Source organism: Aricia agestis, chromosome 9 (genome assembly GCF_905147365.1).
Source record: "Aricia agestis chromosome 9, ilAriAges1.1, whole genome shotgun sequence".
NCBI lineage: Eukaryota > Metazoa > Arthropoda > Insecta > Lepidoptera > Lycaenidae > Aricia > Aricia agestis.
Window position 1 is genome coordinate 1,642,560 of NC_056414.1, and position 16,315 is coordinate 1,658,874.

Consider the following 16,315-nt stretch of genomic DNA (forward strand, 5'->3'; position numbering starts at 1 on the left):
GAACTACCCATAGCATAATATAATGCTACGACAGTATATATTATGTCTATGGAACTACCAAAGAATTTTTTTTTTTAAATAGCTGTGAAACTTTAAATACTTCACATGAAATAGGAATAGATATTATATTTGTGTTCAAAAATTATCTAGCTTAAGATACGCAAACATAAAAATGCGACGGTTTTTAAGTTTATATTGAATTTTTGGTAAAAACTGAATAGTAGGTAAATCTCAGTCATGGGACGGAATTACAGTGAAATAAAATGAAATGAAATGAAAAATATTTATTTCTAATTAGGTTAACAAAGTTATCACTTATAGAACGTCGTGTCTACATGAGGCCTACCACCGGTTCGGGAACTACCCCGCCGAGAAGAACCGGCATAAGAAACTCGCACGGGGCCACCTTTTACCAAAAAGGTGGAAAATAACAATAATAGCTTAAGCTAAATTACACTATGTATGTAAAAATGTAGTGCCATTAATTATATTATAGAAGCGGCCTATGGTTTGTCAGCTTATTTTTCCCAAGGTGTGCTGTCAATTGTCATTGAGAAAATCAGTTACTGCCGATCCACACTCGCGCGCGACAGCGCACCGCGTACCGCGGCGCGGATCGCGGCGCGCACTGCGCCGCGGACGGCGGATCGCGCATACTGCCAAATTTACCATTGAGGTACTATAGACTGGAGAGAGCCTTATATCGGTGTATAAGCGTCAAAAGCGTGTAATGTTATGTCCTACATACTAGGACATAACAAAGGAGTCGGTCGGCAGATTTCATGTAATAAAAGAGTTAACAAAGGTTTTTATGAATCTCTCGGTAGTGACCACTTAATTATTAAAATTTCATGCGTTAATTTATAATACTGCATTTATACATTCGCGTTCGCTATTCGCCTCGTCATTCGACGAAACATCCCACGAAACATTCGTATACGAATGCTGTCGCGAACTACCGTTCACACATTCGTGGGGTGATTCATTTTGATATTCGCACACGAACATGGAGGACGCGTTCATATTATGATAGCGATGTTGAATAAGAAATATGAAATTTATGATAGCGATATTTTGGGTCCCAAATGAGCTCATCCTTTTTGTAAAATTATAGGAATTCTAAAATTTGCCCTTCACTCCACTCCATTTTTATTACATAATAATAATAATTATTTATTTTTATATTTATTTATTTTTTATCTAGGCTTATTTTCAGTACAGTGTACAGTCAAATATTATGCACGTTCGGCTTTGTACTGTACGTTCTGTAGGGTCAGACGCTAGCTAGCTGTCAACTGAATGCAGGCGAATGTGTAAACTGTAAGTTCGTATTCGCTATTCGTGCCCATTGATTCGCGCCCGAAAAACCGCTCTCAACGCGAATGCCACGATTAGCGAGTCGAAGTGCGAGGCGAATAGCGAGCGCACTGTTTATTTCGGCTGTACACTCTCGCCGAGAGCTCTCGGGCGAGAGTCTCGTGCGAGAGCCCCTTGCCCGAGTGCGATCATGTACATTCTCGCTTAGTTCAATCGCAGTTATGAACTCAGAGAAGATGGACCATTATTTTTCTCTATGCATCGAAAGATATCATTGTAATCCAAAGATCTATAATCAAATTTTATTTTATTTCTCACAGACAGTCACAGATAAGGACTGATAATAACGTTTATTATTGTTATTTTTCTGTTCTGCACTGTCAGGCACTGTCTAGCGGCGCGACTAGTAGTGAAAAACGCTAGAGTGTACAGTAATGCGCTCGCTTTCCTCGCGAGACCTTTTGTCTCGGGCGCAAAATACCGACACCGGACCGAGAGGGTCCGAGACAGGCGAGACGAGGCGAGCGCACCCATTTACACTCTCGCACTCGGGCCGCCTCGCTGTGTCTCGGCGAGAATGTACAACCGACATTACACATTCGTGTTCGTCATTCGCCTCGTGATTCGCCTCGCTATTCGTGCGAATGTATAAATGCGGTATTAAACAAAAAATATTTGAAACGGAGAAATTATAAAAAAAAGTAACTGGTCGAGCTACTCAGATAACATTTCTACTATTATTAGATCCAGTACGACCCCTGATGATCCTCAAGATCTTTATAATTTTCTGGAAAAAACTATCCAAACTGCAGCCGACAAAAATATTCCATATTATTGTATACCTACTTCGATTATATAACAATAATTTTAAACCGAAACCTTGGTCTTGGTGGTCTCCTGAATTGTCAAAGGCGATAGCTGAACGTAGATTGGCATTGAAAAAGTTTAGGCGTAATCCTTGCCCTATAAATTATTTTAATCTTAAAGAAAAAATACGGAATACACAGAAAATGATTCGTAACGCTAAGACATTATCATGGAAAAACTTTTGTTCTTCGATAGATTCAAGTTCATCTCCAAACGAAGTTTGGCGAAAAATGAGGTGGATGAAAGGGTATAAAATGAATAGCAATTGTACTGATATAGATTCGGTCGAAAAGTTACTTAAGGACTTAACTCCGGATTACGTAAACCGTAAACAACCTGATTTTATATCTAGTAATGAAATTTTAGAGACACATATAACGTTATTCGAATTGGAACAATCTATTAAAGATAAGGATACCGCGCCGGGTTGTGATGAGATCTCTTACGGCCATTCCCAATATTTGATCTATCTCTGGTTTTGCCCTACTAGAGATAGGAATAGCTCACAATTGACATAAAATATATGTCTCTAATGTCTATGTGAGCTATTCCTATCTCTAGTAGGGCAAAACCAGAGATAGATCAAATATTGGGAACGGCCGTTAATCGATGGTTAAAAATCTCCCGATCTGTGCAAAAGAGATAGTTGTGCGTATATATAATATGTGTCTTAATCATAATCATAATCATCATAATTCTTGTTGAGAGTTTTGCTCCTGTGGAGGTCAATCAATATAGTTCCAATACCTAAATTATCCTCGAGTAGCTCTGATACGCTGCGTCCGATTTCACTCATATCGTGCATATGTAAGATCTTTCACAATATTATTTACAAGAGATTAGAATGGTATATAGAAAAGAATAAATTATTAAGTCAAGATACCGTAGGATTTCGTAAAAGTCGGTCCTGTTTAAGTAGTTTAAGTAAATTAGTGTCCAAAATTCAGCTAGGTTTCATGACGAATGAAATTACTTTAACCTGTTTTTTAGGTATAGATAGTGCCTACAATAATCTCGATATTCATTATTTATGTTTAATTCTAGATTCTCTCGGTGTGGGTTCTAAAATTTGTACTTATATATGGAACTTTCTCAAAGAAAGGATACTTCATCTCGTAATGCACAGTTTAAATAAAATATTATGTAGATGGACCGACCATGGCTTGGCCCAAGTCCTCTCTCCTGTTCAATATCGCGACGCACAAATTACTTTCGTGTTTAGGTAATATCGATGGTTCTCAATACGCTGACGACTTTTCCATATATGTTACATGTAAGAATGTTAACGAACGAGTTAGACTGTTGCAATCTGTCTTAGATAAATTCACTCGTATGTTAAGTAGTTAAGGTTTAGATATTTCAAGTTTTAAAAGTAAAATTTGTGTATTTAAAAGAGGGGTTTTTAGACAGGAACTTAATATAAATAATATTATCTTACCGGTTGTAGAAAATGTTAAATATCTCGGATTGTGGTTGGATAGATCGTTACGTTGGAAGAAACATATAAATGAAATTTGTTGTAAAGTATCAAAGACGGTAAACATATTTAAAGTTCTTTAGGGTCAGGATGGGGTGTCCACCAAAAACATCTCAGGAATCTTTATAAGTACATCTCTCATCCGAAGTAAATTAGATTATGCTTGTTTTTTGTTTGATAACGCATGCGAAGTTCATTTTAAAAGATTGGAACTCATTCAGAACAATATTATGAGAATTATTGGTGGATACATCAGAAGTACACCTATACATATATTGCAAAATGAATTGTATTTACCGCCTCTAAATATAAGAAGAAAATATTTAGCTGGAAAGTATTGGCTTAGATCGATATCAATTTGTAATATTAAAACACTAAATATTTTAGAAGAGATATGTACGAGTAGGCGTTCTTCTTATTGGTCGGTGAGGCAGGAGCCTAACTTAATTAATCTACAAAAAGAACTAAGAGGTCTTCACATTTATAATTATTCAGAAACACTTGAAATGTTTTCGATGAGTACCTGGCTTAGTAATTTAAATATAACAAAGAATATATTTCTTGTGATTCCGGAGATAATCAAAGCAAAAAGTTGTTATGAACCTAGTTATTTAAAACAATTATTGTGTACCAGGTATATTTTGAGTGATTACTCTACTCTACTAACGGCGGTTCCCAGTATTTGATCTATCTCTGGTTTGGCCCTACTAGAGATAGGAATAGCTCACATTAGACATTAGAGACATATATTTTATGTCAATTGTGAGCTATTCCTATCTCTAGTAGGGCAAAACCAGAGATAGATCAAATATTGGGAACGGCCGTTATGGATCTAACTTGGGCATTACGATTTACGACTGCGCGACATTGTCCATATACTGACGGAGTGTGTCCGGGGCGCAGACTTGAGGTCACGTCTCAATAGTGATTATTATAATGTAGGCAGTATTAACAGTATCTTGGCTGATCCATCTTCTGAGGCTGCTAAAATATTATATAAGATTATCTGGACTACATAGTATGTTTAAAATGAGGCTGATTTGTTGATTTTCAATTTTTAATTAATTTGTATTGAATACGGTACCTATAAGGACGGCATTATCGTTTTACGATAAAGTCCTTTAATTAGAATTTAAAAAAAAACTCTCCTGTACCTGTTGACTTAACTAGCATTATAGGTTGATTACGTAGGTAGTTTAATATGACATTCTCTTTGATAATAGGCAAATATATACTAGTAATCTGTGATAATAGGTTTATGTACTTGACTAATGACTTAGCGCTTATTCCACTTGTCCTATTTAGAAGTCCTAGCTAGGATCCTACATAGGAGACTAATTAGTTCGCTTCTTATTCCACTTGTCCTAATTTAGTGACTATCAGTTGTCATTTTGGTCAGACGTCTTCTTAATGGCTCCAGTTCTATCAAAGCAACAAAAAATTGGTCTTCTCATAGGCTTAGCTGTTGGCTCAATGAAAATAAAAATAAATAAAAGGCGAAAAAGATGGTTGAAAGAATTTTAGCTCCACGTAAAATTAGGAATTATGAACTTTCTGAACTACTTGGAACCAGCAGACTTAAGGAATTACCTACGAATGGATTGCAGATCTTATAACATAATATAAATTGACTTTAATACAGATCTAGCAGTTCCCACTACAGATAAAAGGTTGAAACCATCTGGCAACACTGATTTAGTCATTCAGGAGCCACATTTTTTCCGATTTAGGATTATAGCTAGGATCCTAGCTAGGATCCTACCATTATTGATATCCAGCACAAGGATCCTAGCTAGGATCCTAGCTTTCTAAATGTTATTCCACTTGACTAAATTTTTTAGCTAGGACTTCCTAAATAGGATAAGTGGAATAAGCGCTAGCATTACGCGGTATTGTTACCTACCTAACGTTTATGTGACAATAGTCAAGCTTTGTCAAGATTCAAAGTATTTGGTTTTGTTATTAAAATATTATTCAATGTGAAAACTGAAATAAAATAAAAGTTTGTACCTCAATAAATATATACTAGTAATCTGTGACCTCAATGGCGGGGATAGTATTCGCAGCGTTGCCAGAATGTTACTTTTGTAACATTTTACGTTACTTTTGACCCTTGCATGTTACATTCATGTGACATGACTACAGATGTTACTTTTACGTTACTTTTGGTAATTGAAAAAAAAAAAGATGTTTGAAACCATAGACTTAATATATACTTATTATGTCTATGTTTGAAACCAAAAATGCGAAAACGAAACGCACTAAGTTTTATTGAGTTTTGTCGTTACAGCTGACAAGGCTTTAAATGAACGTGGCGAAAAAAGGAACTACCACTGCCATCATACAAAAACGCCATTTTTGACAGTTCTCCTTTATCAGCAGCGCACCGCCCACGTTCATATAATTAAAGCCTTATCGCACCTTAGTTTAAAGTTTTGTTTAATGACCGTCAACTCATGTAACATGTTGGTAGACTTGGAGCTAAACAAAATAAAATGCCTTCGTAAAAATAAAATATAATCGGCCAAGTGTGAGTCTGACTCGCTCATTAAGGGTTCCGTACCGTTTCCGTTCCGTAGAGCAAAAATAGGCCAAAAATTGTGTTTTTTTGTTTATAAGAGCATATTTTATTATATTTTCATTTGAATATTTTTTTTTATTTATTAATAAAGTATACACATATTTAATAAAGAATTTTGTGGAAATTTAAAGTGCCTACCTGTTACCATTATTGATATCCAGCACAAAATGCCAAAAAATCAAGTTTGTTGTATGGGAGCAGAAATACATAATCTGTGAAAGTCTAGCTTTAGCGGTTCTTGCGATACAGCCTGGAGAAAGACCCCCTCCCCCCCCGTCATTTAAAATATTAAATAATACGAAATGTTACTTTTCCCCTCAAAATGTTACATACAGCACTGGCAACACTGAGTATTCGTCGTAATTCGTATTGATATTCGTTGTCATCATCTGTCAAACTAAAACTAAAACGCACGAACAACAAAACTTGATTATATATATGTACCATAAGCCTGGTAACTGTGCTTATGATTAAAAGCTTAAGCAGAACTTTATCCACATTAATTCCATCCATTAAATACTCAGGTATGCCGTATGTCGCAAAATTCTGATATCAAGTTGGTTGACTATGTGAGTACTTACCAAAAATGCCGGTGCTTGCCCTCCAAATAATAATACTATATTTGCTGATTTTTTAGCTTCATCCTACCAGTATTTGAACCTACGAAACATGTCATCAGCAGCAAACAATATCCCCCTTGTAGATATAGATCCGAGTGGTGTTTTTAAGTATATACTAATAAATGTGTATGACAAAGAAAAAAATGAGGCTGAGCCGCAAAAGGTGATTGTAAGGGGGTATAAACGATGCGAATATCATGCAGATATTTTTGATGAGGTATGCTATTGTATAAGTATAACACGGTCGCATTAACTAGACACACGGTTTGGTGATGTCATTATGGAGCTCGCATTTTACTGCAATCCAGTGATGCGTCAAGTTAATGTGACCATGTTGTATATTTAATATTGTAATTTCTAACCTCAATAATTTGCAAGCTTTTGTAATAAGAATAATTAAACAGCATATTGTTTGACATAAAGTCTTGGCTATTTTCTGTGACTATTGCCCGTTTGGTTTTAAATTTTCTTTTTCTATAATAGCTCCCAAATGTTTTATATCAAATTTTTATCCTCCAGGTACAAGCAAAACACTCGTCCTTAGATTTGGAGCCTTTAGGTGGTGGAAGAATATCTCATGACCCAGAAAATAAGAAAATTCACATTTATGGCTATTCTCAAGGTTACGGGAAAGCCGATCATGAAGTAACAGCTAAGATTGTTAAAGGTGCTTATCCTGCTTACACTATTTCTATCAGTGATGAGGGTTATTAATTTAAACTAATTTATTTTTATCTCTTTGTAATTAGTATTTTATAAATTAGACAATTAAACTCCCTTGTTGGAATAAAAGTTTTATTTTAAATGTTTAGAATGTAAATACTAATTTCTCATTAACGAAAAAAACTGAGCAGGTATAACTTTGCAACTTGTAAGTGACACACTGGAAAGTCATATGACAGAAAAAGGCAGCAATCTGGTAATTACTGTATTTATTGGTAAAAATGTAGGTATAATGAATTCTAATATAACCAGTAAATTATGTATTCTCTGGCTGAAGAAGTTGGCATGAGCTCAAGTACTCGGGTGAAGGCCTTGAATGAATAAAAGGGAAATGGGACCATCTAATATCTATACTAATAATTAATATTAATTATACTTAGATAAGGGCAGCTTGCACGTTTACAAGTTATTTATTTAACTCAAGACTACGTGCAAGCGGCCCTGAATGGCCTTCGCATGCGAAGCTACGACTAGATACCGTCGGAGTACTTGAACACTCATTTGAATGATATCACAGACTACTTAGGGATACAACGTAAATGCTATAGGGACCGTGCAGAGCGATGACACTGCCACTAGTGACGAGTAGCCGAAACTTTTACGAAAATTTTATTGTCAAGTTACGGAAAATTATAAGATTTCTTGAGAAATTTGACTATTTTCAAGAATTATTTCAGTGATTGTTGTATTCCTGGATGTTCTAATACACACAAGAAAATAAAGGCAAATCGAACAATGTAAAATTTTACTATTTTCCTGCCAAAAGTATTCACATGCCTTGGCTTATTGAAAAACCGAAAGAAATGGATAAATCCAGTAAAAACATACGTAAGCATTTAAAAAGTTCCATGAATGTTATGTGTAGACTTGTAAAAACACTAAATTTTGTAGATTATAAACGTAAATTCATTTTTGATGAACACAATATGAACCTAACCTATAACCGTTGCTTCTTTCAGTAAACATCCAAACTATAGATAATTTGGAGAAGTCCTGCCAGGAATTCAACACTGAGGATAGTATTGAACTTGAACCATCTTGTCGAAGTGTTGGTTCTCAAAAGGATGATTCTTCAAGTAGGAAAAAGATTAATAGTGCAGTCTTTGTGTGTTATTTAAAGAATACTTATATAGTGTTTGCACTGATGAGGTACACTAGTTAAAAAAAGTGACAGACAAAAGTTGTAAAGATGAAATAAAAGCATTGATTTTAGTGAACTTGCTTTATTTTATTAAGAGCTCACCTGACTCTAAAAATCAAACATCGTCCTTCTCTCTTCACACTCACGCCCGTCTTTCATATGCCAGGTGAAAAAGGACGGCGCGGAATCATCGCCGAGTTAGTTTTACTTGAATAAAAAACGAACTATAATGATTATGAAAAAAGTGTTTTGAGCAAATTTAGGTTTTATCAATAAGTACCTTTTTAGATATTAAAAAAGATTAAAGAAATGACAGCAAACTTCGAAGAGCTAAGCAAAAATGTGTCTAAAACAAGGTTTTTTTGTAAAAAAGAAACTATCGAGCATTTTTTTTAACATAGAATATCATTGATTTTTTGAAGTTGGGGTAAGGGGGCCGAAGGGGAAAGGGAAACAGTAGTTTGTAAATCAAAAACTATAGACCGTAGCCCTATTATTTCTTGGTCGATAAAGCAGTAATTTTGTTTTAGTTTCAAAGCAAAAACATAAATGGCGCTATATCTACTTAGTACGAAAGAGTGACAGAAACAAAAAAATCAGTTGACCACTACAATATCACGAGCTCGCCGCGAATTTTTTGGGTGCTGGTTTATTGTGTTAAAAGTGCTGCAATAAGGCTGTCATTTTCAGTGAGTATTGTTAAATACCCTTAATTTGATTATTTACACACAAATGTCTATAAACTATGCTATAAATATCAAAATTTAGTATGATTAGAAAGACAACCTACAAATTCAAATTCGGGAAAGGGGAACTACCATGGCCAGGGAAAGGGGAACATATTATGTTTCCCTTTCCCGATGTCAGAGGTCTTGAACATTTTAATAGTTGCTAATTTTAAGAATACGCACTAGAATTCAGGGTGCCTGTACAAGTGGCGATCACATTTACACCCGGTTTCTGAAAGGCTGATAAACGCTAAAATTAACTAATCGCCTGTTAAATCTCTTGTCAAGTACCAATTGGGCTGCTTGAAGCATGGTTAGTTAGTTTAATTTGATCAGCGTGTCAGTTGACACAGCTGTTTTTAACTCGAGAATGATATTATATCAACCGCTATTTTGGGTTTCCGAAACGCTTGTCAAGCCGTGATCATAGATTAAAGGTTTGTCAAAAGCTGAAAATGTTTTAATTAGTAACTTGTAATGCCAAAGTAAAGTCCCTAGTAGATAGTACTAGTAGATATAGAGATACTAGTAGATAGATTTCAAGTGATTTTACTTTAAGTAGGTAATTTAAATAACACGTTTTTTAATATAACGGAATCTTACTGCAACAAAAATTACTATTGAGACTGATTCATATGAGCTGTATGTTTAGTATGAATAAATATTTAAAAATTTGCATTTCGTTTTTAGTTGACTACCCCTGTTTCGACTCGTATGTTTCCCTTACCCCGAATTCCGATTTTTATCAAAATTTCCTATTTTAGTTCGTATTTCAATAAGTATTGAGTTCAAATTTGATAAACGAAATATTAAAAAATGATATCGTGTAGGTGTATAATCTATACTACTATTTATACATAAGATATTCAGACTGTTCCCCTTACCCCAAAAACAGGGAAAGGGGAACAAAAAAAGTAGCCTAACGATTTAGCATTTTCTGGTTAAAAGCATTATAACTAGCTTAAAAAGTCGTTCAATCATGGAAAGCTGACATACATAGGTATGTTTTGCGTTTTCAAAGCATACTGAACGACCTTCCTATTTGTGGATTACTCACAAACGCCATTGCAAGCGCACTGCCAACGCGTCTGCAGACGCGTTGGCAGTGCGCCGCGTTCGCCTATGTCGAGAGCCGCCATTATCAGCAACGCCCCCGCCCACGTTTATTTAATGAAAGCCTTATCGCACTTTAGTTGTAAGTTTTGTTTAATGATCTTGTTTCAGTTCATTCTGGATCACCAACCCCCCCCCCCCCCCCCCCCCCCCAGCATATTTTCGAACATAAAGTTCTGGCAACACTGCATACGCCTAATAAGGCGTAAGCGCGCCAGTCGTGCCGCAAGCTTCGGGTGAGGAAGATGTGTCGATAATTTTCGAAATTTTAAGTTACGTCCGTAGCAAAATGCCAGTTTGCGTAGTGAGACTATGCAATAATAACACTACAAGAAACAAGAACGGTACTTGCATCACATACCATCAGTAAATATTATATAAATCGTCTTATACACAGAAAAATAATATAAACCTGGAAATTCGGATCGGAGTACTGACTACTGCTTGATGTTCAGTGTTGCCAATTACCATAAACTAAAAATTCCCAATTTTTTCTGAGATTGTGATTTTAATTAATTTATTTATTATATCTTATTTTTTTATATATACATAGTGGCTGAGTGGATGAGCGCATTAAAATCTCTAGCTAGGGTAGCTGGTTCGAATCCCGCCAACGGAACAAAAAGTTTTCAAAGTTCCTGGATCATGAATGTGTATTAATAAAAATGAATTATGAGTATCATATTATAATAAAAATCTTAAATACAGTTTATATTTTATGTAAGTACACAATACAAATGAGAAAACAAATTTAACATTTGCTTTTTTATGACTCATTCTTAACTTTCGTTAAACTTCCTACCATTGTTTTTGTATTGTTTTCTCATCAATATTGTACCCATTATATTTCGTTGACCTAAACAACGTTGTTATTTTATCGCATTCTTTTCGAATGGACTTTATTCCAATGGTAAAGTTTATCTGGTGATTGAAAAATCAGCACTTACTATACAATAATAATAATAAATTACAAGACCACAGCAACTAATTTTTCCCCATTAATTGGGCACCAGTCACGTATCTGGCAACCCGATTATCTACGCACACAACAATATTTGTGCATTGTTTTACACACACTACAATATTGAGGTGCCGCATTGCCCGCATTCGAGAATATGTGTTTTCTATACAGCGCGGTATCTAGTCGAGCGCGCGCGCGAGACCAATCATTTATCTAAGATATCTAGATAAGCTTTATACAGTTTTATTCACGCTTTCGTTTTTTGTTTACGGCTAGAAACTCATCCATACTCAATATTATAAATGCGAAAGTGTGTCTGTCTGTTAGCACTTCACGCCCAAACCGTTGAACCAATTTTGCTGAAATTTGGTATGAAAATTCATACCAAATTAAAGTAAATACTTTGAGCCCCGGGAAAGGACATAGGATACTTTTTATTCCGGGAAAATGTACGGTTCTCGCGCGATAAATGATTTTTGGCGCAACGGAGTTGCGGGCGTCATCTAGTCTTTTTCTTTAATCCTTCGATCGTGGATTCTTGGAAATCTGTTGTTGTTCTCGCGGCTGCATGTGGCAACTTGGGAGTGTAAGTATTAAATCATTTTTAGTCTAAAACATAAAAAACACTTAAAAACTAGCCGGGGTCAAAGAGAATGCGACACTAAAGTCACTCACAAGTTACTTCTTTTACTCGCATCGTGTCGCTGCTGTCGAATTACGACGCCCTCTATAGTTTCTGCACGGTCCCTATACTGCGTCAAAAAATGCGGCTGACAGTACGGCTACCTTATCACGTAAAAATAGCGATGAACAATCCACTAGCAATAATCGCGCGAGTGATGGCTGGGTGTCATGAATGTCACAAACAATGTCATGTATAGTGATCGATTGCAATCGTTTTGGCTGATACGTGATACGAAATTGCGATTTTGGAGCAATTATCGCGCAACAATTGCTATCGCATTGCTCTCGCAAGATACGTGATACGGGGGCGGGATTGCATTCCGTTTTAAATATTAAAGTAACCAACTAACCACTAACCAGTACCTATAACTAACTATAAAGGAACGGCTTCACAGTATACTAAATTGACTCCACACTGTACAGTGGTCGCAGACCGCAGTGCATATCGGAAGACACTTAAGCTTCGGCCAAACCTACGCGACCAAAGCGAGTGCGACTGCAAAGCGGGAGCGTCTGCAACGCGGGACGTTCGCGTCGGCAGAGCGGGAATAATCTACGGTTTCGCGCAGGTGTGCCGTGCGACTACGGTGTACGGTACTCCCATCCCGCGTTACTGACGCGTAGGTTTGGCCGAAGCCTTTACTTTTTCTACCCAACTGAATCGATCTCAGAACAGGAAAATAACTTTTACCATTTACGATGTCTATTATAAGGTTTTCCTTCTGTAAAACAATTTTCTCTGTTTTTCTCAAGTTAATATACGTCTAGCGGAATAGAGCAATAATCTCGAGCTGTCAAACGAAACCGAAATTGGTTTCATCTGTGTGTACAAAAATATGTGTACGTATACACTTACACAAGAATGATTGAACATGATTTCATAAATTATCAACGTGCCGACTGGACGTCAAAAAAGAGTGCTGCTATCATGTATCTCTTTTTAACACGCAGTGTTAAGCTTAAGCAAAACCTAAGCGAACAGGCGTCTGCGAAGCGGAGCGTCAAGTTGTCAAATGTGTTTTTTGTATACAAATGTGTTTCTTGTATACAAAAAACAACTTGACGCTCCGCTTCGCAGACGCCTGTTCGCATAGGTTTGGCCTAAGCTTTACTGATAGTGACATCTCATAAGATTCGTTGTGCACGTCAGTCGTCAGTTTTCGTCAATGACATAAGAAACACACATAGACTACTTAGGGGGATATTAGATTATCATATATATTGGATCCGAGATCATTGAGTCAATGATACTGGGTAATGTAATATAGACATATGATTCATTTCTTCCTTGATCATAGATTTTTGACATTTGCTGAGAGATTGGATCCAATACGGTCATAGTAATAGGTGTTGCCAGTTATTTAATATAAAACAGAGTTTTTAATTTCTTGTTCGTTAATATGTTTCATATAATTTAATGTAATTATTTCTCTAATTATATACTTGGATAATCTTGCTGAAATAACAAAAAACAAGCCATATTAAAAATGACGATGTCTTTTGACAAATCGAATTCTCTGAGATCTAGTAACCCTGACGTCAATACCTGTCAGCGTTAGCGCTCTCTATTGGCTATTGAAACCACATATGACGTAAAATAGGATCAATGAAATATGATAATGTAATACGCAGATATGATCAAATGATCATATATATTGGATCCTATATATGATCATAGAAATGATTTAATATAAATGATAATGTAATACCCCCCTTAGGGATACGGTACTACGCATAAACCTATATATACTAAGTCTATGGTACTACGTATAACACCAATGAATAAGGAAGCAGATGGAAGCGACATAACTACAAAAAAGTGTGGCCGGTGCCATATTGCCAAGAACTAAACATGGCGGTCTATAGTGATGGGACACTCGGTTGATATTTGTCGAGGATATCGATAAACTAAGATGTTATAAGTGAGCGTCCTGTTATATTGATATCAAAAATGATTTTTTTTAATATTATATAAAAAAAAAATTTTGCCTATTTTGTCTCTATGTATTATAGTACATAGAAACAGAATAGGTAAATAAGTTTTTTTTTATATAGGAGCCTCCTTAATTTTAATAAAACTATTTAATTTATTTTAAGTTTATTAATTATTATTTAAGTTGCCATTATTGATATCGGGCAAAAATTACCAAAAAATCGGACAAATACTAGTTGTACTCGCGCACGAAGTGTTTACCGTTTATTTTAATTTTACCATCAATTATTATTATTATTAAAGTATGTATACAACTGAGTATTTTGTGAAAAAATACTCAGTTGTACACATACTTTAAAAGTATCGGAACCGGTTTTACAAAACCTATTAATTTCGTTCCTCCATAAAACCGGTAAATTGATAGAACAAAATTTTTAAGCTCTCACAAACCGAAATAAACCGGTTTGAGCGGCGTGCGGCTCGCACCTTTGCATCGCCGCGCTGTTGCCGCTCCGCGCTATCTCTCGTCTCGTCGCACGCGCACCTTTCTTCTCTATTTCGATTCTCGCATGCGCGGGGTTTGTTTACTATTACTTCTTTCGTCTTTCGCCGCGAGTGTTGGTTTCACCTAGATGCATTTCTTAATTTGTATTGAATTGACAGATTTGCATGACGCCTCACGCAATTTAAATCTGTCAAATCCGTACAAATTTAGAAATGCATCTACGGGGCGCGTTGCGGTCTGAATTGACCCAAATGTGACGAAACGGCATCGACATTTAAAACATTCCCGGCTTCATCTAAATGCGGCGTATTCACGTAGGATGAATCGGGAACGACTCATTCAAAGATATTTTACTAAGTAAAATATCTTTTATTTTACTTAGTAAAATATCTTTGAATGAGTCGTTCGAAGCCGCAGGCTTTGGACTCATTTAATTATGTACCGTGATAAACTGATCTTATAAGGGTTGAGTTTTACTTTTTTTAAGGTACTTACAGGTAAAGATATATACCCTAAAGATAATAATAATATCATAATATTAATACGCGAACGAAAAACTTTGTAACCCTTTTTACGAAAAATGGGGAAACATGAAAATGCAAGCATGAAATTTTGCACAGTTATAGTTTATATGGTGAAGGAGTGCATCGAGCTAATATTATTTTGAAATTATGCTTTTATCATACATTTTTTTAACAAATAAAACATTACACACACTACAACGCACACACATGAGAAATGACAGATTTTTAGTGACAAGCCTATACATACGAATTATACTCTTTTATTTATGGTTGAAGTCTGTTAACAACAAGTTGACAAATTGGAAATGGATTATAGTTTTTTTATTGAATCTAAGATACTATTAGACAATGCTTACACGGCCATTCTGAGATCAGCTAAGTCCCGGAGACAAGAGTTGAAAAAAAATGATAAAGTTAATATTTTTTACAAAATATAAGTAGGTAGTAGTCCTAATGTCGTTGAAACTAAGGTCGAATTTCGACCATAGGGCGATCTCTAGTAAAGATAATTATGTAGACAAAGCTTGTGTCTAAGCTTTGTCTACATAATTATCTTGCGTGGACAAAAATTACGATGCGAATTACAAAATAGATTATAATATGACACTTACATTTTTCTAATTAACCGATTAATTTCGTTCTACCAAACCGGTTTCAAAGAAAACCGGTTTCATTCGATTGAAACGGTTTTAACCGGTAACCCAAACCTAAAACCGGAATCCAATCGGTTTCGGTCATTGACCCCAAACCGGTTTGAAACATAAACCGGTTTCCGATCCCTTTTTTTTATGAAATAAGGGGGCAAACGAGCAAACGGGTCACCTGATGGAAAGCAACTTCCGTCGCCCATGGACACTCGCAGCATCAAAAGAGCTGCAAGTGCGTTGCCGGCCTTTTAAGAGGGAATAGGGTAATAGGGGAGGGTAGGGAAGGGAAGGGAATAGTTGAGGGTAGGGAAGGGAATAGGGTAGGGGTAAGGGGATTGGGCCTCCGGTAAACTCACTCACTCGGCGAAACACAGCGCAAGCGCTGTTTCACGCCGGTTTTCTGTGAGAACGTGGTATTTATCCGGTCGAGCCGGCCCATTCGTGCCGAAGCATGGCTCTCCCACGTATATCCCTGTTATTTTGTGAACATTTCA

The 16,315-nt window shown here is 36.0% G+C and overlaps 1 protein-coding gene across 1 annotated transcript; it reads left to right on the plus strand.

The window, feature by feature from the left end:
- Positions 1-6,623: 6,623 nt before the first annotated feature.
- On the plus strand, positions 6,624-7,596 carry LOC121730242 (14 kDa phosphohistidine phosphatase-like). Its single transcript, XM_042119204.1, has 3 exons — positions 6,624-6,766; positions 6,880-7,079; positions 7,382-7,596. The coding sequence occupies exons 1-3, from the start codon at positions 6,709-6,711 to the stop codon at positions 7,574-7,576; spliced, it is 453 nt and encodes a 150-aa protein (XP_041975138.1). The 5' UTR covers positions 6,624-6,708; the 3' UTR covers positions 7,577-7,596.
- Positions 7,597-16,315: the final 8,719 nt, after the last annotated feature.